A 22,997-nucleotide genomic window follows, 5' to 3' on the forward strand; every position below is an offset into this window, starting at 1 on the left:
GCCAAATAGTCGTAGCACAAGTATGAAAAGTGCAGCTCATTACATAAATAGGCAGGTAACAAAGGACATTAATGTTACATACAGATGGATAATTTATAATTAATAAAATTAATCATTTATAAATTAGGGCCATATAATTTTTTGTTTTTCCCAAATTCATTGTTTCCTTTTTAATTGTTCCGAGTTCTGTATTTTCAGTGCTTTGCTGTACAATAATAAATACATTTGTCCATAAATTTCATTATGGTGGAATTCTTAGGAACTACAGTATTGTTTATCCTTACTATAGTAAATATATAAAAGTATACTATAGTGTTTACTACAGTTTATAAATTTACTACAAGTAATTTTTTTTTCATCTGGTTCAAATTATGCAGACTTATGTTTTGGCGGGTCATCGCAAAGACGCTTGAGGTTCAGTGTGTTTGACGGTGGCTTCACTCAAGCAGTGAAATGTTTGTAAAATAAACTCAGAACAGCTCTGTGGATATGAAGTTCATGTGTTCATGTCCTCATATAGTGAGATACAGACGAATCCACGAGTGTCACGCTTGTAACATGTTAAAGTGTGCAGCTCATTCACTCGTACACACGCAGAAGAAGCAGATTACATATTTAAATAGTAGAATTCCGCTTACGCTATTCCTTCCACGTTTTCCCACATTGCGCCGCAGATCAGGGCTCTACATACTGTAGATGGACTCAATGCAGCCGGTGTTTTGACTCCCCGTGAGATTTTGACTCCCCTACTTTTGATTGGTTCATTCACTTAGGATGCTGCTTTGTGATTAGTCCCCATCTCTAAAATCCGCCCCCACACCTAATCCTAATCCTAACCTTCGTAGGGGAAAACAGGGGAGTCATAATCTCACGGGGAGTCAGATTTTGATACGACACCGGAAAACAAGTTTTAATCGCAAAAACGAAATATAAACGGAAATAAATAGTGGTGCGCCATTAGTTAACCTCACACACGAACAAGCACAACGACAAACGCACTTCACACAAACAAGCAGCTCTGTCTACTGCACGTTCAAAACTGGATGGCACGCGTGCTACACTATTAAATTTATTCTTAGCACAGACCGATTTTTCGTAGCACGTGCAACATACATGTCACACTGTACAGCCCTGGCTATGTGACATTGTCACCTGTTTATTGTCCACCAAGTAAATATTATGTTCAGTCGAAAAGTTATTTATTTTCTAATATAATATTAACAAGCTGCGATTAAAAACCTTCGATTTAAGTTTATAGTCTCATTCTTATTTCCCTGAAGTTTTGCGTGCAGTTTGTCTGTTTTAAGTTCAGCTGAATGTAAGTATTTTTGACAGAGTGAGTAACTGTGGCTGCGATCACATCAGCCTCACTCTCTCAACTCATTATAAGTGATTTATCAATCGAACCATGACTGACCGCTGACCACTGACAACACTGCTCTCTCTTTGTCTGTCTGTCTCCCATACTTTCTTTCTTTCTCTTTCTTTTTTGATGATGATAACTAGTTAGTTCAACATGCGAAACATTGGGGTCACGTGACAGTGTAGAATGCTAATTTGGACATTTTCGTTGCATACTGCACACTGTTTTACATACTATTTAAATAAGAGATGGCATTATACAGTATATTCGCACAGTATACAGAAGAGCATTTGAAGCTGTTTGAGTGTGTGTGCTGTTCTGTTCTGTATTGTACCACACACCTAATAGTGAATGTATGCATGTATGTGTGGTCCTGGTAAACCCTACAGTGTGGGGACTAAATTTCCCCACAAAAATAGTAATAACAGTCATTTTTGACCTTCTAGGGACATTTTTCATGCCCATAATGAAAACAGCTTCAAACGTGTGCCCGTGTGCATGTGTTTGTGTGTACGGTCTCTTGTAAACACAGACACTAATGGCATGTTTCTCCTGAAATTAACCTTCATCTGAAGGTGACTCTTTTGGCAATGTTCTGTTTGTTCAAGTGTAAGTGATACAGCTACCAAGAAATTCATAAATCGTGTCAACAATCTGTGGTTGTTACCACGTCATGGGTCGACGAACATGCAAACATGGGAGTATGTTCATTTAGTACGATCAGTAATATCCTGTAGGTAGAATGGAAATTCGGTCTTCTTTTACTCAACTTGTTCCAAATGCTTGTAACCAAACAGTTCTTGGCCACCATTGACTACCATAGTAGGAAAAATGGCTTTATAAATGTCTTTGTTCTGTTGAACACAAAAGAAGATATTTTGAAGAATGTAGGGAAGCGAACGGTTCTGGGGCACTTTTGACTACCATTGTCATTTTTCCTACTATGGGAGTCAATGGGGGGCAAAATCTGTTTGGTTATAAGCATTCTTCCAAATATCTTTCTCTGTGTTCATCAGAACAAAGACATTTGGTCACACTTTATTTTAAGGTCCAGTTCGCGGTTTTAGTAAACTATTAACTTCGACTTTTGCTTATTAATTTGTTGCTTATTAATAGTTAGTAAGGTAGTTGTTAGGTTAAGGTATTGGGTAGGATTAGGGAAGTAGAATATGGTCATGCAGAATATTTGCTTTATAAGTGCTTATAAACAGCCAATATGCTAATAATAGGCATGCTAACAAGCAACTAGTTAATAGTGAGAATTGGTCCTTATACTAAAGTGTTACCAGAAATGTATACAGGTTTGGAAAAACTTGAGGGTGAGTAAATGATGACAGAATTTTCATTTCTGGGTGAACTGTCCCTTTAACCATGGCTTTATTATAGTAAAGGTGTAGAAACAGTTTTTTGACGGAATGATCATGTTTACATTACCATAGTTTTCTAAAAAATATCATGGTATGGCTACTTTAGTGATAAAATAGTAAGCGAATTTGTAGAAGTAAAAATGAAATAATAGCTAAAATGGCCCGGATAGGCCTCGCATCTCTGGTCCTCATGTTCAGGTCACTAGATCCGGTCTCACTAGGTTGTCACTTCTGGCAGACAGGATTAGTCCAGCTGTCATTGGAGACGTCGGACAGCGTAGCCGATCAGCTCCTTCCCTCCTTCTCTTCCCTTTATGAAGCTGAAATACAGGTCCTGATGTGTTCGTGCACTCGACTTCAAAGATGTTCAGGGCAGAGCTGCTGTTTCATCAGCCACCGCTGCTGTATCTCGTTTCCCTATTTCAGAGAACCAGGGTTCTGTTTGATCTCATGAGAACGAGGATCAATGTTTTCGAAAGATGAAGGACCTCCGATCGCTGAGCGTTTCTGGAAAAATAACTGAAAACTGTTTCTAGTGCCAGGCTCTGTTTGTGGACCGTGCTGTGCGTTCTGTCTTTATCACTTCACTGTCTTTCTGCACATCATGTGGGCTTGAGACCTCTTAATCTCCGACCCACCCCATGCTGTCCCGTGCCATCTGTGATGAACGCAACACACACACACGCGCTGTCGGGCTTCCCTGTACCAAAAGCACACGCTGCCAGCTCTGTGTGCGTGTTTGTGTGTGAAGGACACTGAAACCAGCAGCGCTCAGAAAAGAGATTTTATCCATTACGTCAGGGGACACGACCTACAAACTCGTAGATTTATACAGTTTTGAAATGTAAATATAAATTGATTGGAATGCAGTATGGTTCGGCTTGGCTCGGTTGTAATCTCCACAGAGAGCATTAATAAAATTGAATGTCTTTATCTGGTAGGGCCTTTTGGACGTATGGAGTAAACATCTGTGGATATGTTTACCTCATGCGGTACTGTATGTTATATTTTTTGTAATAGTTCAGCCAAAAGTGAAACTTCTGTTTACTCACTCTCATGCTTTCCTGAAATGATGTTTCTTCAGTTGAATAAAAGAGTGCATATAGAGCAAAATGCAACAATGAGCTTTAGGAAAAAAGATTTTTGTACTTTTAGATCTGTAAATTTATCTTTATCTTTTTATCATTATGAAAATAGATGGAGTAGAAGATGATCTTACAAGACAAGAAAAGTTCAAAAACCAGAGAACAATATGAACTTGTCACGCAACACAATACAGAATACATCTGCACAAATAACATTTACCTTCAGGCATTTAGCAGATGCATTTATCCAAAGCGACTTAAAGAGAAGATAAAGGAAACAATACAGTGAAGCGATTTGTCAATAGGAGGCAATAAAAAATATGGCATCCTCTGCACCTTTGGTCCAATTTGGTTGAAGTATACTAAATTTTCGTATGCGTTTTTCGTATTTGGCTCTCGTTTGTACGGTGTCTCTGAATTCTTAAAAAAGGCCACTCAAAATGCTTGACGGATGCGAAAAACGCAGAAAATCGAACCCGGTCCGAATTTTTTATGACGGACGAAAATATCGGAGGCAGTGTGTAAATGTGATTGACACAATGTGAGGTCGTATTTATTTTTTAACGTGCGGAAATTTCGACGCAAATTTCGGACTCAATGTGCAATGGGCTTTGTCCAATATAGTCTGCATTCTAAAATACAGAATGGGTAAAAAATGGCTACATATACAATTTTGTAAACTTGACAATCACAAATTTGAAGGTGTACACGTGCTACAGTTTACTGGATACAGAATAGTGACATTTCTCTCATATAAAGTGTGCTGTAATTATACTGTATGTTTACAGTAGGTACTATAAAGTCCAGTAGATGATTCAAGGATGCACAATTACCTGTGCTCCTTTTGATAGTATCCTGAGATATTATGCGGTGTCATTAGTTTTGCCACTGAATGTTTACTGATGGATAAATGTGTGCTATTTGAGTTTACATCTTCACACTTCAGTTCATTATATTGCGTGTTTTCTGAATGAGAACATTAAACCTTTGCAAAATGAGGACTTTGTACGAGTTGGTGTTTTGTTCTGAGAATGTGTTTGTAGTTGTCAGAAAATTGTGAATTGTTTCATGAATCGTGTGTTAGCAATTGAGAAAAACTGTAAGACAATACTCTGATTAAGAATGAACCATGTAAACAGAGCTTGTTGACTACCTCAATCCGTCTAAAGTCACAATCGTAGTAAACACAAATCGAATTAAGACGGGTGGAGGATTCCTATTTGAGTCGCATTAGCGAAGTGCAGTATAGACATGTACAGACCTTAATCGCATTATTACCGGTGCGTAGGACTTTTCGTGGCACTTTGCGACAAGATACACACACGGCAGTGGTCGACCGTTTTGACGGCAAACAAAAGAGCACGGCTTCAAAGCTTGTTTTCCGAATGGGAAATGAGGATAATGTTAACAATTCTTAAAGAAATTGATATTATGAAGCGTTTTGATGGCCGTACGAGCAGGAATGGCATTCTGGAGGGGACATTGGATAGCGTGGGGACGTAATATGGCGTTTGTATAATCGATCTATGTACATGTAAAACGGGAACATGAAAGGTATATTCTTAAAGCAACTCATGTAAACACCTTAATCATAATATTGTCTTTCTCAAAATAAAGCAAATGATTTAATTACTGATGTCCATGTAAATGTAGTCATTGTAAATAGATCCTAGCGCTAAAAAGAAGTATGGCGGGATGTCAACAACTTTGAATCACATTGGTTTAGGGCTGTCACGATAAATCGACGATAAATATCACGTGATTTATGCACAGCTTTTGAGTGAAGTACGGGAAAATGCTGCTGCATCCGAAAGCCAGAGGGCGCTCACGTGCGGAAACTCCAAAAACGCACTGCAGAAGAAGAACATAACAAATTCTAGAATCTAGGAAATGCCTATGGACATCTTTTTATCACTGTTACTCAAGCCTCATCAGGTATTTTAATGATAATAAAGTATATTTATAATGATCATGTTTGACGGGTGTTGCTTTTTCAAATGCACATTATAAGCGACTCAAACTCGCACTGCTTTTAGATCGAGCAGCATTTCCTACAGATCCCAGAGCCGTGCTTCACGGACAAGCTACGCATTAAAAAATATCGACACATTGCATATCGCAGCCAGCTCGATTACAATAGGATTTAGTGGTATCGTGATAAATTATCGTGCAGCCCTACATTGGTTCTTGTGTATCACATGCATATGACAACGCCATATTGTCACTGTCAGACTGAGACCATGTACATCCAAATCTGCCACTTTACAGAAAATAATAAAGCACTTCATTTTTACAGTAATTAAACATTATTATGTCAGAGTTAACAAGTTATTTTAATTGGTTAAATATTTGGCAAAAAAACAGACAAACATGAAAGTAATGGTTTCTGAAAAGAATAAAAAAGAAGTTACGAGGTTTAAGTCTGACCGCAACGATATGACAGAAAGAAGAGGATTTATTTGCGTTCAGTTGAAGAAAGGAAGTGTACGGTGTATTGTAAGGAGAGTCTGGCTGCCGGCTGGTTTTATGGCTGTATGGAGCTCCATTACTCACTACTGAAAATCCCTGAGCTCAGGGGCAGGAGTGTGTTGTACTTTATCACCCCCCCCCACCCGTTCAGCTTCAGAGGCAGTCAAGAGAGAGATGAACACTGTGCTTACAACACCAGTCTCCAGGTCCTGCTCCAGTGCATGTGTATGAGCTTCACTCCTGCCTCAGCATCACGCGTGTCTGTTCAGTCACAGTCCTGCAGTCAGAGCAAATGACGTCACGTAGCTTTAGATGAGATCATGAATATCACAAGATAAAAGAATCCAAGTCAGATTAGCATGAATTTCCTGATTTAAAGTTAGACATCGGAACTAGCGACCTTTAAAAACTTATTGAAGTGGGTTGTAATGCGCAGCTTTGTTTGATGCAGTGATGTAATTGCAACTGAAACGGGAAGTTAGGACGGGACTAGTCTCAGCCTCATGCATAAGGCACACTTTTCTGGGAACACTTCAGCACGTTTGAAGTCTTCATGTGATTGGTTGAATTTCACAGGATTTCCGGGAGACGTGCGTGTTGCGTTTTTTAACGGTCCGCCTGGAAACAACACGAAGCCGTCTGATGTAAGAAGTAAGCTGTCGTGTTTACAACGGTTGCTATAAGAATTCATCACGATTGACTGAATGCTTGATTCTTAAAAGTATGCGAGGTTCAAGGCATGAACTTATAATCATTTTGTTGCTGTTAACTTTTGGCACGTTCGTGAATGTACACCGGGCTGTTTCTGCGGGGAAATTTCCATGCCTCTAAACATGACGCGGCACAAAATGAAACGTGATTGGTTGCTTTACCTGTCAGTCATATGGCCTCTTGGGCAGACCTTGGCCAACGAAAGCAGCGATAAGTGAGACTAGGATGGGACATACTGAATGGCTTCTCCTCAATTTAAAATAGCCAATAGTGTTCAGTTTACCTCGCAACCATCAAGAAGATGAAGTGCAGAATGACGTCATAAAATTTGTTGCTCAGCATTGGCTGGTATCTCGCATGCTAATATTGTGTAATTCTACTGTACATTTAAGACTCTTGGATTTCAACATTTTCGCACCTCAGACTTGGAAATAACATCTGGAACGATGCTCTGGAACTGTCAGACATCCGACCTTGAAACTCGGGGCAGATCGATCAACCCCGACCTCAGGAAGACATGTCATTTGAAGATGCATTCAAGATGCTTCCAGTGACATTCATGTGGAGCTACCTTATGTGAAACATAAAATGAACTTTATGCTATTTCTATAGCGTGAAAAGGTCTCTTCTATACGTTTTATTACTAAATTCATACAATAAATACTGTGTTGGCGCTCCTTAATATGGCGTAGAATGTGATTGACTAAAACTCTCCATTGTAGCATTAAAGGGGTCATATGACACGGCTAAATCGAATATTATGGTTTGTTTTAGATGAAATGCAATGTGTATACACGATTTAAGGTTTAAAAACGCTGTATTTTTCACATACCGTGCATGTTTGTATCTCCTCTTTGCCCCGCCTCTCTGAAACGCGCAGATATTTTACAAAGCTCATGGCTCTGAAAAGCGAGGTGTGCTATGATTGGCCAGTTAACCAGTGCGTAGTGATTGGTCGAATACTACAAGCGTGTGACAGAAATGTAATGCCTCTTACCATATTTGGAACATCAGGTTCCAAATTGTACTGACAGGTACGCCCACCTTACTTGCGTATACATTTGGGCGGTCTTAGTCAACTCATACCACCAACTGACGTAGATTTGTGGGGGTGTGGATACACGAGGCGTTTCAGGCAGGTCTGGGTGAGCATTCGCTTTTAGACTGAATGCATCGTTTGTTCAGACACTTAAATTTTTGCAATTTTACGTGTCTAATACATGCATGGGCAACTTATAACACACCAAAAACACAGAAAAACACGTATTCATGCCATATCATTTGAAATCAATCAATCAATCAATCAATCAATCAATGTTTATTTATATAGCACGTTTAATAAACCACAGAGGTTGACCAAAGTTCTGTACAAGCAGTGAATAACTAGACAGGAATGAAACAAAACACAATCAACAAACATACAACTTTTTTTTTTAATTCAAAGGGTATGAAATTTAAATGATTATAAGTAATAAAGGGACATTAAAAGCAAGACAAAAAATGAGTTGCAACAATCCAGGCGAGATGACACGAATGCATGAATAGCCATTTCGAATTAGTTCATGGATAAAAAGGGCTTTTGAAACCTGTATGACTTTCTGCCGCAGAACACAAAGGAAGATATTTTGAGGAATGGCCCCCATTCACTTGCGTTGGTTTTGTGTCCGTACAGACGTGACGTGAATGGGGGGCCAGTGCTGTCTGGTTACCAACTTTCTTCAAAATATCTTCTTCTGTGTTTAAGGCTAACATGCCCTTATGGAAAGAAAATAGATTTTTCTATATACATTAACTAATTGTAAATATTTAAAATATATAGAAAATAATAATACACTGATGATATATTACAATATATTGAATAATGCATACGGAATTGCCGGAAAAAAATAAGCAGTTGGTTTCAATATATGGAATTCTATTATTTAATATATTGCATTATGTTTTCGTAGATACTAAAACCCCCCAAAAATGTCAATTTTGATTTGATGGGCACATCAGCATCACATTACCGGATCCTTTTGGCTTCCTCAAATTTGCATCAGAGTACAATATAGTCTGCATTACACATTAATTGCACAAGGATAGGAAGAGATAATTCATTCGTGAATCTGAATATTTTCTTCGTTCACCGTGTTTCGTACCTGAGGCCATGGCAGCAAGCCCAAACTTATTCTCTTCCACATCATACAGCGCATACACACAGCGTATGAACCCGCGAAACGAAGCGTGACCTAGAATAACATCTCCATGTATATTTATTTTTCTGGCACACTCTTCATATGTTTGATATGAGGTCTGGCAGTCACAGGAACGTTATTGAATGACATTGTTTTTTCTTGAGGGTCATTTGAGCCCCAACATGTCAAGAGGCATCTGAGATACTGATCTAGTGTTTTGACCCGCCGTGATGAAAAACAGGCTTCTCTCCATCGAGCTTTGCATTGCTGTCCGCTGGTATTGAGGGACCGTGTGTGGGAATGTCAAACGCGGTGATGTTTGGAGCGCAGTCGGGTTGCGGTTACGAGAGCAGAAGTGTAGGCCAGGCTCTCGGAGCAGGGCCCCTTTAGGCAGACGGTAATGGACCTAATTTGGCCCATATGCAGAGTGGAATATGTTTAGCTGTGATCTCAGAGGAGTCCTGCTTTGTGCCATGACTACTTGAGGCTCTTTGAATCGCCCTGTCATTCTGTGTAGTATAACTCACTGTTTGATCCAACTCGCAGACTCCCGACAGGTTCATTAACTCGGCCTGAGCAGACTGCGAGTAACAAAACCAGTGTGATTGCATGGTTTGCATTTTCTAATTTGTTACATTCAGTCTTGCGTGTCATGTTAAGGTTTTCAACTGCTGTATGTTGTAACGACGAGTCCCGGCTTGTGGTCCTTTCCTAACCTCTGTTCCCCTGTCGCTCTATCATCCTGCCATTTTCTGTGTCTTTACTATGTTCTATTGCAGTAAAACCTGCAAAAGGCAAAAAAAAAATGCAAATTGAATATTGGAAAGATGGAGGTAAGGGACCATCTAAAAAGTTCACACATTCTGTGAAAGAGTAAACGCATTTTTGGAGGAGGACAGGCTTGATATAGATTATTACATTGATCATTGTCATTGTCATGACAACATCTCTTTTTACACTGTTTTATTATTGCGTTTTGAAAGACCTTTAAGCAGTTGTTTTCCATAAAGCAACAGTTTATAGTGACTATGTCTGTCCGCCTTTACCATGAAAATAAAAGCTCCACTGAAACTAAAAAAAGCATTGATCATTAATGTTAAAATGGCATCTTTTTGTGTGTTTTGGACGTGAACACCATCTAGACATGAGCTTTTTGAGTTGATGAATTCTGCAGGTTCCTCACAAACACGTTCTACTGTGTGAATGAGGATTATAATGCTATGTTCTTAATGGTACCTCTGTTTTTGTGATCAACTTGATTCTTTAAAGATAAAGATTATTTCAACTCGTGTTTTTAAATTCAGTTAAAAAAAAGTAAAATTTTGCACTGTTGCAAAGCAGTCAAATGGAAAATTCATTTGACCATATAAAATGGTGTGAGGTGTAACTGATATGAAAAATGTTGCTTTCAGTTCTTGAACATGCAAATCGATCGTTTTGTTTTATCTTTCAGTTTTCGTATGTTAATAACCCCTCTCTGTAACAGATTAACCAGCCATGATGGGGACTGTGAAAACTGTCCAAACGTTAATTAAAAAAATGGCATGCGACTGAGCAATGATGGGGACGCTTAATCTCCCTGCCAGACGCGAACGAGCCAAGCCGGTTCTCACTCGAGCTGATAAGACTCGCGAACAGAGACAATTCAGAGTAATGAGCTGCTTCTGACAGGCAGAGAAACTTCTCTTCATTTTCTTTGGTGCTGAGGAGAGGGATGAGGGATAATTATGACAGGACCGGCACTTTGGAATGAATGTAATAGCACGTCGTCTGAAACGGGAACTGTTGCTCTGGAACCGAGTCACATTGTGGCCACTGTCGTCGGTCTTTATAACGGACAGCGGTTAAGATATTAGCATGCTTTGAAAATGACCGGGAGGAAGATAGATCGTCGGGGGGGCGTGAGTTCAGTCAGGTTGCCATGTTTTCTGTAAAGGATCCTCACTGGTGGAATTTGACTTGGGAACATTCTGGATTGTGCAGTCACATGGCACTCCAGATAAACTAAAATAACTTGCTTGATATGCACAATGTACTGAGTCACATATATATTGCTCAATCTCAGAGACTGACATTTAAATCCCCTAAATAACTCCAGTTTGCTTGAAATATCAAAGGATTTGAGAGTTGAGGATCTGGGTTAAGCAGGTAGTTTTGTGATGGTAGCTTCAAGCTCTGTGGACTTCTGTCAAGCATGTGATGGTGTCAGTACAGTGTACAGTACTAATCATCATATTCATGGTGTCATCTAGTCTTATTTGCGTTAAGACTGGAGTCGGGACTTTGAGAAGGGCCGGTCTATACTGTTAGTTTGTCTACACTATCTCTGTCTGCATATCTGTTTACACTGTTTGTCTGTCTTTCCACACCGCCTGTTTGTCTACATCGTCTGCGTGTCTTTCCTCACTGTCCGTGTGTAAGCATTGTCTACACCGTCTGTCCATCTTTCTATCACTATTTAATGTTCTCTGTCTGTCTACACAGTCTGTCTGTGTTTCTACACTATCTGTCTGTCTGTCTGTCTACACAGTCTGTCTGTGTTTCTACACTATCTATCTGTCTGTCTACACTGTCTGTCTGTCTGTCTACCTACACTGTCTGTCCATCCGTCTTTACTGTCTATCTGCCTTTCAGTCTACAGCTGCCTCTCTGTCTTTCTTTACTATCTGTCTGTCTACACAGTCTGTCTGTGTTTCTACACTATCTATCTGTCTGTCTACACTGTCTGTCTGTCTGTCTACACTGTCTGTCTGTCTTTCCACACCGCCTGTTTGTCTACATTGTCTGCGTGTCTTTCCTCACTGTCCGTGTGTAAGCATTGTCTACACCGTCTGTCCGTCTTTCTATCACTATTTAATGTTCTCTGTCTGTCTACACTGTCTGTCTGTCTGTCTACACTGTCTGTCTACACAGTCTGTCTGTGTTTCTACACTATCTGTCTGTCTACACAGTCTGTCTGTGTTTCTACACTATCTATCTGTCTGTCTACACTGTCTGTCTGTCTGTCTACACTGTCTGTCTGTCTTTCCACACCGCCTGTTTGTCTACATTGTCTGCGTGTCTTTCCTCACTGTCCGTGTGTAAGCATTGTCTACACCGTCTGTCCGTCTTTCTATCACTATTTAATGTTCTCTGTCTGTCTACACTGTCTGTCTGTCTGTCTACACTGTCTGTCTACACAGTCTGTCTGTGTTTCTACACTATCTGTCTGTCTACACAGTCTGTCTGTGTTTCTACACTATCTATCTGTCTGTCTACACTGTCTGTCTGTCTGTCTACCTACACTGTCTGTCCATCCGTCTTTACTGTCTATCTGCCTTTCAGTCTACAGCGGCCTCTCTGTCTTTCTTTACTATCTGTCTGTCTGTCTGTCTACACAGTCTGTCTGTGTTTCTACACTATCTATCTGTCTGTCTACACTGTCTGTCTGTATATCTACACACTGTCTGTCTGTCTGTCTACCTACACTGTCTGTCCATCCGTCTTTACTGTCTATCTGCCTTTCTGTCTACAGCGGCCTCTGTCTTTCTTTACTATCTATCTGTCTGTCTGTCTAAACAGTCTGTCTGTGTTTCTACACTATCTATCTGTCTGTCTACACTGTCTGTCTGTATATCTACACACAGTCTATCTGTCTGTCTACACTGTCTGTCCATCCGTCTTTACTGTCTATCTGACTTTCAGTCTACAGTCTGCCTCTCTGTCTTTCTTTACTATCTGTCTGTCTACACAGTCTGTCTGTGTTTCTACACTATCTATCTGTCTGTCTGTCTGTCTACACTGTCTGTCCATCCGTCTTTACTGTCTATCTGACTTTCAGTCTACAGTCTGCCTCTCTGTCTTTCTTTACTATCTATCTGTCTGTCTGTCTACACAGTCTGTCTGTGTTTCTACACAGTCTGTCTGTCTGTCTGTCTGTCTACACAGTCTGTCTGTGGTTCTACACAGTCTCTCTGTCCGTCTATGCCATCTGTCTGTCTGTCTACACTGTCTATGTGCATGCTTGTGCCAGTAAACATGTTTTCCAGCTTCTCTCTAAACTTCCCACTGCTGTTCTCTTTCCCTCCATCACCCAGAGGAAAAAGACAGCGTGTGTCTCCCTGCTGGAAAGAGAGAACAGCTGTGTATGTGTGTGTTGCGAGATGTGCGAGTAAGCGTTGTAGCCCACAGTGCTTGACGATGCTGACGATCTCTGTGCATTTGGGTTTAATGATGCAGGGAAGCTCAGACCTGTGGGCTTGTGGGTAACATTGATTCAAATGGTGCAGCTGCTTATTATGGAGGCACGAGATGAGCGTGTTTATATGTGTGTTTGTTGGCGTGTGGTTGGCTGGCGGTGGGTTGTAATGATGAACTAAAATGGAGATCACTGATTGGGTCAGAAGGACTGCACATGCAAAACCAGCCCATATATTCACCTCTCTCTTACCGAGGGCACCTGCGTCTGATTCACTACCACAGTCCAGCTTTACCAGACACTAAATGTGAGGAAATAGCTTTTACACAGGGACTATGTAGATTATGTTCCGTTCATTATTTTTGCAAACCTCCATTCTATGCAAATTTTGTTTATCTACCGAGTCACAAAACTAGTTTGCCAAAAAAAGTTGCAAAGTGCTCTTTGTCTAAAAGTTAACATCGTTCTATTACTGCCCAAAAATAGAGGAGAGTTTGTACGTATTTTCGTACATGCAAGATATTTTTGTATGTATTTTATTGTTTATGAGTCATTTATCAAATCTGTAAATATCAGATTTAGAAACCCTGAATTGCAAATAATTAGATTTCCACATGCAAACATGTACATTCATGTTCTAGGCGAAGCTGCGGCAGTGACATAATCACAGACAACCAAATAGATTTTCCACGCCCACTATTTATAGCATCTTATTAAAGCTAAAACGAACACTTGAACATACATCAGCATTATAAGAACTAAGTTGTGTACTTGTGGACTGAAACCATCTTTGGCATAAATTCTAAATGGAATGAAAATAATGGCTGATCAGGATTGACGTTACAGTACAGACTCATTTTACTCTTGATCTTTATATCGTTCCTCAGTGCTATGCTCTGTTCTTTATGAAGCAAACATTTATCGTTTTGGAAATGTTGTTGATTTCATTGATCTGTTGTTTGTTGCATATTTACAAGTGTAAAGTAAATGGTGTAGTATAATAGTGTATGTGTATGGATGTATATTGTTTACAATCCCTGCCTTTTTGTCAGCATTACAGGAAATTAATATATCTAAAATACTTTATATATTATGTTATATTATTTTATATTATATTATATTATATCCAACTAGTAGGCAGATAGTACTGAAGAAAATGGAGGATATTTGACAGCATGTCGATGAAGGCTGAGCAATATGACTGTAATCTGTGTATGTGTGTGCGTTTCTGTTCTTCCTGAGATAATGAACATCTGATGCAAAAGTCATCATTACTTTGCATTGCAGCTTTGCATTGGTGTAATACATTCAGTGATGTACTTTACATTAGTCAAGGTTGAAATACAGGTGTACTTAAATGAAGTATTTAGCAAGGTCCAAACACACAGGTGTAGCTGCTTTTTTACTGTATTTTGTTCTTGATTTCAGAATCATCTTCTTCTGGGAATGTCTTAATGGACACGACAACAACGCGGACCACCACTCGCCCTGTCACCGTTACCACGACGACCACCACCGCCCCCACCACTCCAACAACCACCAAATCATCCGCCACGACGGCAGCGATCACGCGCAGTTCTACGACGGAGCGGCCGTCCGTAGGGGATGCCCTTCCTGAGGCCACCTCTCGCTCGGACCCCTCGTCCGTCCTGCCCAACATTGCTGTGGAGTACTGCAGCCCCATCAGTGACTCCGGCCTCACCTGGCCAAAAACACGACAGGGGGCTGTCGCTAAGCAACCGTGCCCACCTGGAACTATCGGTGAGACATCCTTGTGTGTTTGCACTGTGAGGGAGTGCTTTTATATCTCTTTAGCATTGGGCTGGGGGCTTTAAACAGACGAGCATCACTCACATTTTTCTCAACGAACGTAAGATGGGTTTGTATTTATTATTTTTAGTTCGTTTGTTTCATTTCAGGCTGCTATTTTTGTAGCAGAAGAGAGATGCTCAGTGTGAATAAAAATAACAAGTGTGGACCCCTCTCTCTCTCTCTCTCACCCTGTCTCTCTCTCTCTCTCTCTCTTCTTTGCTCTTTTCACCTCTTTCGTTCTGGTTTCTTCCGTTTCCATGCTTTCGGGGTGATTGGCAGTTGTTCCTGATGAGTTGTTTGCTCTTGAAGTTTTCAGAGCTCCAGACTGGAGCTGCAGTTGGTGGATTAGTTTTCTGGCTGTCGATCTTCATCTCTGTGAAGTCGGGAACCAGAACATTTAAAGGAGTGGTTTATTAACACTTATAAAATAGATAGTTCTGCTTTTAATTCTGATTGGATGAAGTCATTGTAAAATAAAGTGTAATGTTGTAAGAGCACTGTTGTACTGAATATAAATGCAGTGGCCTAGAGTCCAGACTTACTATAAAAATATTTCCTAAAATGTCTTTATTGTTGAGTGGTAGAAGTACTTCATGTGGTCTGCATTCATTTTTTTTGTTTTGTTTTTGAACAATTCCTTATACAGTCACTGTTATGTAAAAGTTTTATTTCTTCCTCTGAGAAATCTGTTCACCATATTATATATATACCGTATATATTAGTTATAACTGTTATAAAACAGTTCACCACTCAACAGTGATCTTATATTAGAGAAAGCAAAGATTTCTATAAATTAGTATTTTTATAGTACCAAGGCCCTGTAGGTTTAAAAAAAAACATGAATTTAACCAATTACTTAATTTGACCAATAACTCTTTCATGCTAAATGTCTCATAGTCTCAAATTAGTGATGTAAACACGAACCTTCGGATGAAATGACAGGTATTCTGATGCGCGTCCATTTCCTGAAAAGTATTCCAGTTTGTCATCAATTCAGACATCTTTCTGCATTGAAACGTTTTTTACAGTTAGCATTGCTAATATACATTTCATGAAAAATGTAATGAATACAATAGAACAGTCCGATTACACAACTAGTGCTACTGACACACAACAGCAAAAGATAAAAATGTGGCTTAAAACCATTTGGCGTAAAAATACTGAGTTGCGTAAGACTTGCGCAGTATACATCGTATTGAAAAAAATGCAATTATACCATGTGGGATGAAATGTTTGTGTATTCTACAGTGGCGTAACTTTGTTTTGAAAAGTGGTGGGGACCGAGATGACAAGAACAATACTTTAATAAATTGTTTCAGTGAGAACGCTTTGGGAATATGTATCTTATATAGTGTGCGTCCGTCCATTGGCTACTCCGCTTTTCTGCTCCAGCTCTCACAGCATGCGGTTCCCAAACTGTCATTTGGGGAAGGTCACTTACACCTAAAAACAGCTTATTCCAATGACTTAAAATGTCACTTGTTCATTGGTTTACGCGTTTTTTGTGTTTGAATGCACAAGCAAGCGCCGCAAGCACGGATGTTGCGCGCATTTTTATACTGGCCGCATTCCTGAAGTCGCGGCTCTTTGTCTTCCGCAAATATAACTTACGAGTGCGAGCAACGGGAGATGGTGAGAAAGCGGCGCATCCTGCGTTTTCCATGAGTTTTCGATGTTAATGGCCCCTAAACAATCCACACCTTCCGCAAGCTTAATTTCTTCCAAAGAAATTCTATGTTTGACTTTATTCCATGTAAATAATTAAAATGTGATCAAATTGTGTCAAAGCATTTATTTAAAACGCTGTGTCTGATCAATCAACTGATCATTATTTTGTAGTATTTGTAAATAATTATGTCCTATGATTGATAATCAATCATATACAGTATTAAATAGTATTATTCTTTAGATGTGTGGTATTATTTAGGATACAGTGGGTTCATTTTTTGTTCGTTTAAATGTCACAGTTGCCCTCGGCTAGTGTTAAAATTGCTACACTTTCATTCATTCTGGGTATTTGTGTATATTGTATGTATGTATTTTTGAGCATGTGCGTGACTTCACCTGAGCCAGAGTGTAAGAATATGACATTTTCAGTCTTTCTAATTAGAGCGGATGATAAGATATCTTCCTCCCTGAGCTTTATTTAACCTTTACACGCGCACGTTTCCGCATGTGTCTGTAGTTAGAGCTCTCCCACATACAAACTGCGTTGGTTTTATCTCCACTGAGGTCATCCAGCTGTATAATTACACCTTCCTTTATGATCTCGGAGGTTTAAATGCCTTCCGTGTCACATGGACGTAACCTGAAGGAGTGCGCGTGTTTACATGCCTCTAAAACAACATGATGCGGTATTATTGCACCACACATGCGGCGATAAGTGGTAACGGCTCATTTCTCTGTGCAGGAACAGCTGTGTTCGCCTGTCAGGGGCCCGAGGGACTGTGGGACCTGCAGGGACCCGATCTGAGCAACTGCACCTCCACGTGGATCAACATCATCAACCAGAAGGTTAAAGAACAACACACACACCCAGAGCCTAATTTAAACATGCACATCAGTGTGTTGCCGTGGTAATCGTTACTTTGTTAATGGACTGTGCGAGATGGAGCCTCAAACGCACACTGAGTGAGATTTATTAAACCCTAAATAATCTCTTAAAGTCTAGTTATAAGCATTATAAAACAACATTAGCTCAGTGCAACAACAATAGAAGTCAATTGAAATTCCCCATCTTAATAGAAAAACAAAAGTGCGTGACAAATTATCGCTCAGCAGTTTCTAGCAACGCACCACCGATGGATTTTTTTACGCTTGTTAACCTGCTGTGTTTAACAGTGTGCTCTGTATCTCGGCACAGTGACGCGCTTCCCGTTCTGGCTTAAATCTGGTGATCATTATCAGTCAAATTTATGAGAGAGAAATATCTCTGATCTCAGTTTCTCTGCAGCTACGCTTTCATTTCAGACATCAAACCCGACAAGAACAGAGAGACAAAGGGATCCGGAGGAGCAGAGAGGGAGACGAGTGAGCGATCAGATACGTCAATGTGTAATTCATTCAGCGAACAGAAATCAAGTTTACCATGATCAACACAAAAACACACACGTCGTTCTGAGAGAGGAGATCAGAGATTCGAGTTGCACTTAACTCGCAAAACAAATAACTCGCGAAGCAGTTTATCTTGACTTTTAAAGATTTGCCAATAGACAAGGTGTTAAAATCACTCTCTCGACTTTAAACTGCAATGTAATGCATAAAAATGAAAATTTCAGTGATTATATAGGCTATTCAATTTCTATGTTTAAGAGCATAGATCTTAAAGGGGTCATATGGCGCGAATACGTGTTTTTCTGTGTATTTGGTGTGTTATAAGTTGCCCATGCATGTATTGGACACGTAAGATTGCAAAAATGAAAGTGTGGGAACAAAAGATGCATTCTATCTGAAAGCGAATGCTCACCCAAACCTGCCTGAAACGCCTCGTGTAACCACACCCCCACAAATCTACATCAGTTCATGGTATGACTTGACTAAGAGCGCCCAAATGTGTACGCAAGTAAGGTGGGCGCACCTGTCAGTACAATTGAAGAGGAACCTGATGTTCCAAATATGGTAAGAGGCGTTACATTTCTGTCACACGCTTGTAGTATTCGACCAATCACTACGCACTGGTGAACTGGCCAATCATAGCACACCTCGCTCTTCAGGGCCATGAGCTTTGTAAAAAATCTGCACATTTCAGAGAGGCGGGGCAAAGAGGAGATACAAACATGCACGGTATGTGGAAAATACAGCGTTTTTGAACCTTAAATCGTGTATACACATTGCATTACATCTAAAACAAACCATAATATTTGTTTTAGCCGTGTCATATGACCCCTTTAAAAATGAAAAGATCTCATTATTACAATAAATTCCAGTGTACTCAGTGATTTAATGCTCGGTTTAATATTTAAAGAAATATTTGAATATTCCAGGGTTTATGAAACTGACCAAAGGCTTGACTTTGACTTTCCTTTGAACGGCTCGACTCCGCCTCCGAGGCTTGTGAATGTCTGAAGAAAATGTAGACGAACATCCTGTTCCAATCCCGCTCTGGAGTATAAAATATGTCGAGATATCGATGAACAACGAGACAGATGTGCCGATTTTGTTGACTGAGGGAAAATATGTTTAAAGATTAAAAAGGAAATATGGAGAGAGTGTGTGATGTCCGGTGGACGGTGTTCCTGTACCGGTGAGAAAGTCAAAGTTGTTAAAGGGATAGTTCACTCAAAAATGAAAATCTGTCATCAATTACTCACCCTCAGATCGTTCCAAACCTGTATACATTTTTTGTTCTGCTAAACACAAAAGAAGATATTTGGTAAGCAAACAGTCAGTAAGCAAACAGATCTCATCCCCCACAGTATTTATTTTGGTTCAACCCAAAATGAAAATTTGTCATTATTTATTCTACGTTAAAATGAAAATTCGGACATTGTTTCCCATAAAAATGTTTCTCGGAGCTTGACTGACATGGTCATTGTATGGAAGAGCTGCAGAAATGCTTTTCAGAATGTCTCTGTCTGTGTTACACCGAATAACAACATACGGCTTTGACACGAGGGCGAGTAAACAGTGACAGAATTTCATTCTCGGCTGAACTTTTCCTTCAGAATGTGAAGCGAGTGAAAGAGGCAGCAGGCAGCCGGAGCGTCAACAACATCTTCAGTTGTCGTGCGTTTCTCACCTTGCATTAGCAAATAAACACTTCTTTCTCTCGCCAGAGGAGCGTTTCATTAAATTCTTTACTGAGAAACCAACGTGCGACATATGTTTTTGACATGACTTCTCAAAAATTGTGTAGCTTTTCCAGTAGCAACCAGTTGATTTGGACGACAATTATAACTTCAAGTTTGAAAAGAATTCCACATTTAAGAATATATTGATAACTATAGAGATGAATAATATACAGCAGGTGAGATCACTTTCAGAATGATTTTATTACAGTAAAACATTGACAGGTCATCAAATTGCATTTGATTACAAAGGGCGGCGTACAGAATAAAATACTTAGAATAAACGTTATTGTCTGTTGTTGCCATTATTGCCAATCTTTGCCGCTTAGTATAAAATTGACTATTTGTGTAGCCAATTTTGTCCAATTTGGTAGCTTAGTATAAACGTCATTGTTTGTTGTTGACGTTATTGCCTTTATTGTCTGTTTTTGTTGTTTAGTATATACGCCACTGTCTGTTGGCTTGAACACAATATACAGCAGTTATTGTTACAGTTATCTTTATCGTTATTGTTCTTGGTGTTGCGCACCCACATTTTTACAGTAGACTGAGGTGGCGGTCAAGGTTATTATCAGAATCAGAATCAGAAGGAGCTTTACCAAGTATGTTTACACACACAAGGAATTTGACTTGGCGACAGGAGCTTCGTGAAGAAGAAAGTGTACACATGGTGCAAACATAGATACAGACATGAAATATACATTAAGATAGAAAAAAAAGAAAATGAAATAATAACAATAATGCACTACATACATACATAAAAAACAACATATAATTGTTTAAATAAATGCGCAGATGTGTTATTTACAGTACAGGTTTATCGTATTGTTTACTGAACCCATTAAAACATTTCTGTTAATTGAAACCAAATAAAATATTTAAAAAACGTAATCTAAACGAAAATGGTTAACACAACATTACTTAACTGAAAATAATCATGTTTAATATTTAAGTATATTTTAAAACGTAAGCAATATACTGTAAACAGAAGCACTAATTCAAAATATAAATAAAACTGAAAAACGTTTTCTTTTGACTTTTCTTCTTAAATCAGAACTCATTTAAATGAATCTACACTTTTAGACTGATTTGGTTAAATGAGTCTCTGCGTGACATTTGATGCCTTCTGTGTTTTGTAGTCAAGTGTTTAGGTAAATGTGATCAGTGTCATTTAAATACAGAAAACTCTGTGAATGTGGTGCAGGGATTTCAGCTCAGCCTGACGAAAGGTGCATGCAAAGAGTGTTTGGTAAAGTGGTTTAAAATGCAGAACAATGCCTGCGATCACTGAACGTCGCACACCAGAACCTGATTCCAGTGGTGCAGTATGGTTCAGCGAGCGTCGGGGCCTGGAACCATCGAGGGAACAATGAATTCAAAGTCTATCAGGACAATTTACAGGAGAACGTCAGGGCACCAGTCCAGAGTTGTAAAGAGGAATATTCCAAACTTCCTCAAGTGTTGTTCTTTAGTTTAAGCAGATTGAGTTTGTGCATTGTGATGGGTTTGAATCGCTGCACCGTTGTAAGCTATAGGCTTTAGGCGTAGATGTGGTCATCACAGTGTGCGTTTGTGTGTTTTAGATCCGAGCGGGGGAGCCAGCTGCCATTATTTCCCGAGAACTGTCTGAACAGACTAAGGGCCACATGCACGCCGGTGACATCACCTACACAGTGAGGGCCATGGGTCATCTCATCGACCTGCTCGACGTCCAACTCAGGAATCTAACGCCTGGTGGGAAGGACAGCGCCGCCCGGAGCCTCAATAAGGTACTGCTTACCTCACACATTCCAAAACCTGTATGACTTTCTTTCTTCCGTAGAACACGAAAGAAGATATTTTGAAGAACGTTGGTAACCAAACGACAATGGCCCCAATTGACTTCCGTTGCGTTGAAACAAAACCACGGAGACATTTCTCAATGATCTTACACAATGATCTTCTTTCATTATTAACCTAGTACCTTGCAAACATGACATTGTTTCTGACTGACCGATAACAACTAAAACGCAACCATCAGAGTTTGCCGATTTATAAAAGCTTTTCTATTTTCTGTGCAGTTTGCTTCAGACAGTCCCAATGCTCTGCGGTCATGCTGTCTGGGATAAAAACCCAACACTGTTCTCAGACAAAAACAAATCGACATAAAGAATAAATGAGAGTTCCGCCATATGAAGAACGGGGTGTAGGTGAGCAGTGGGTGTTTTTTTAATGATGTCCGCGTTCGTCGGGATGAATGATCCCCGTGTGCCTCCTCACAGTCAGACGTCTGTTTAAAAATACTCACCGAGCAAAACTCTCTCGCCGTGGCGAGGATTTTATCACTCGCTCTGAGGGCATTATACGGCATGAATAATCACAGCGGTTATTAAAGTTTGTGTGGAGTTAAAGAGGTCTGTTCGACGCTGTTTCCTCCAGACCCGCATGCAGTTTGTCTTTTCTATGGTACGTGGATGGTCGGATCAGACGCTCTATAGAACAAAGGCCCGAATCAGACGGTTCACAGCAGATGTCATTCTACACACACGTCCTCTCCTGCTGTCTCTAAAATAACCGTCTACATGAGAAATGTGCGCTGTGATTATTTTGACTACTTCAGATAAATCTGCTGAAGTTCTCGGAGAGCTGGAGCGGGGGCGAGATGAAGTGATTTCTGCGGTTTTGTGTTTTTTAAATCAATCACTGGTGTCAGGTTCTAGTGCCCATCACTTGTACACATTAGCAATCGAATGGCACAAATTGGGTGAAAAAACCTCTTAAAATGTTTGCTTCAGAAATAATTCGCTCCCTGGTGTCAAGGAAGGTATGGTAGGTTAAAAAATATATAAAGTTACAGGTTACGCAGATGCGCTTAAAACTTGGCACGCAGCAAAATGTTTAGTATTCGGAAAATAATATTGTGATCAATTATATTTTTATTAGAAATGGGGATGTAAGGATTCACCGTGAGCCAGTTGAAAATTGATTATAATATCTGACAGTTCGAATTGATTTTAATAACCTTAATGTACTAGGAAAATACAAGTATCGAATCAGGACTCGGTATTGT

At 39.7% G+C, this 22,997-nt stretch overlaps 1 protein-coding gene across 26 annotated transcripts in view; it reads left to right on the plus strand.

The window, feature by feature from the left end:
- LOC130551911 (adhesion G protein-coupled receptor L3-like) overlaps positions 1 to 22,997 on the plus strand; it is a 234,235-nt gene that overhangs the window by 161,771 nt on the left and 49,467 nt on the right. For all 26 annotated transcript variants that reach the window (XM_057329936.1, XM_057329960.1, XM_057330007.1 and 23 more), the window contains 3 exons: positions 14,778 to 15,110; positions 17,572 to 17,675; positions 21,532 to 21,717. In XM_057329936.1, the coding sequence (XP_057185919.1) occupies positions 14,778 to 15,110; positions 17,572 to 17,675; positions 21,532 to 21,717 (623 nt within the window). The remainder of the gene's footprint in view (positions 1 to 14,777; positions 15,111 to 17,571; positions 17,676 to 21,531; positions 21,718 to 22,997) is intronic.

Source organism: Triplophysa rosa, linkage group LG1 (genome assembly GCF_024868665.1).
Source record: "Triplophysa rosa linkage group LG1, Trosa_1v2, whole genome shotgun sequence".
NCBI lineage: Eukaryota > Metazoa > Chordata > Actinopteri > Cypriniformes > Nemacheilidae > Triplophysa > Triplophysa rosa.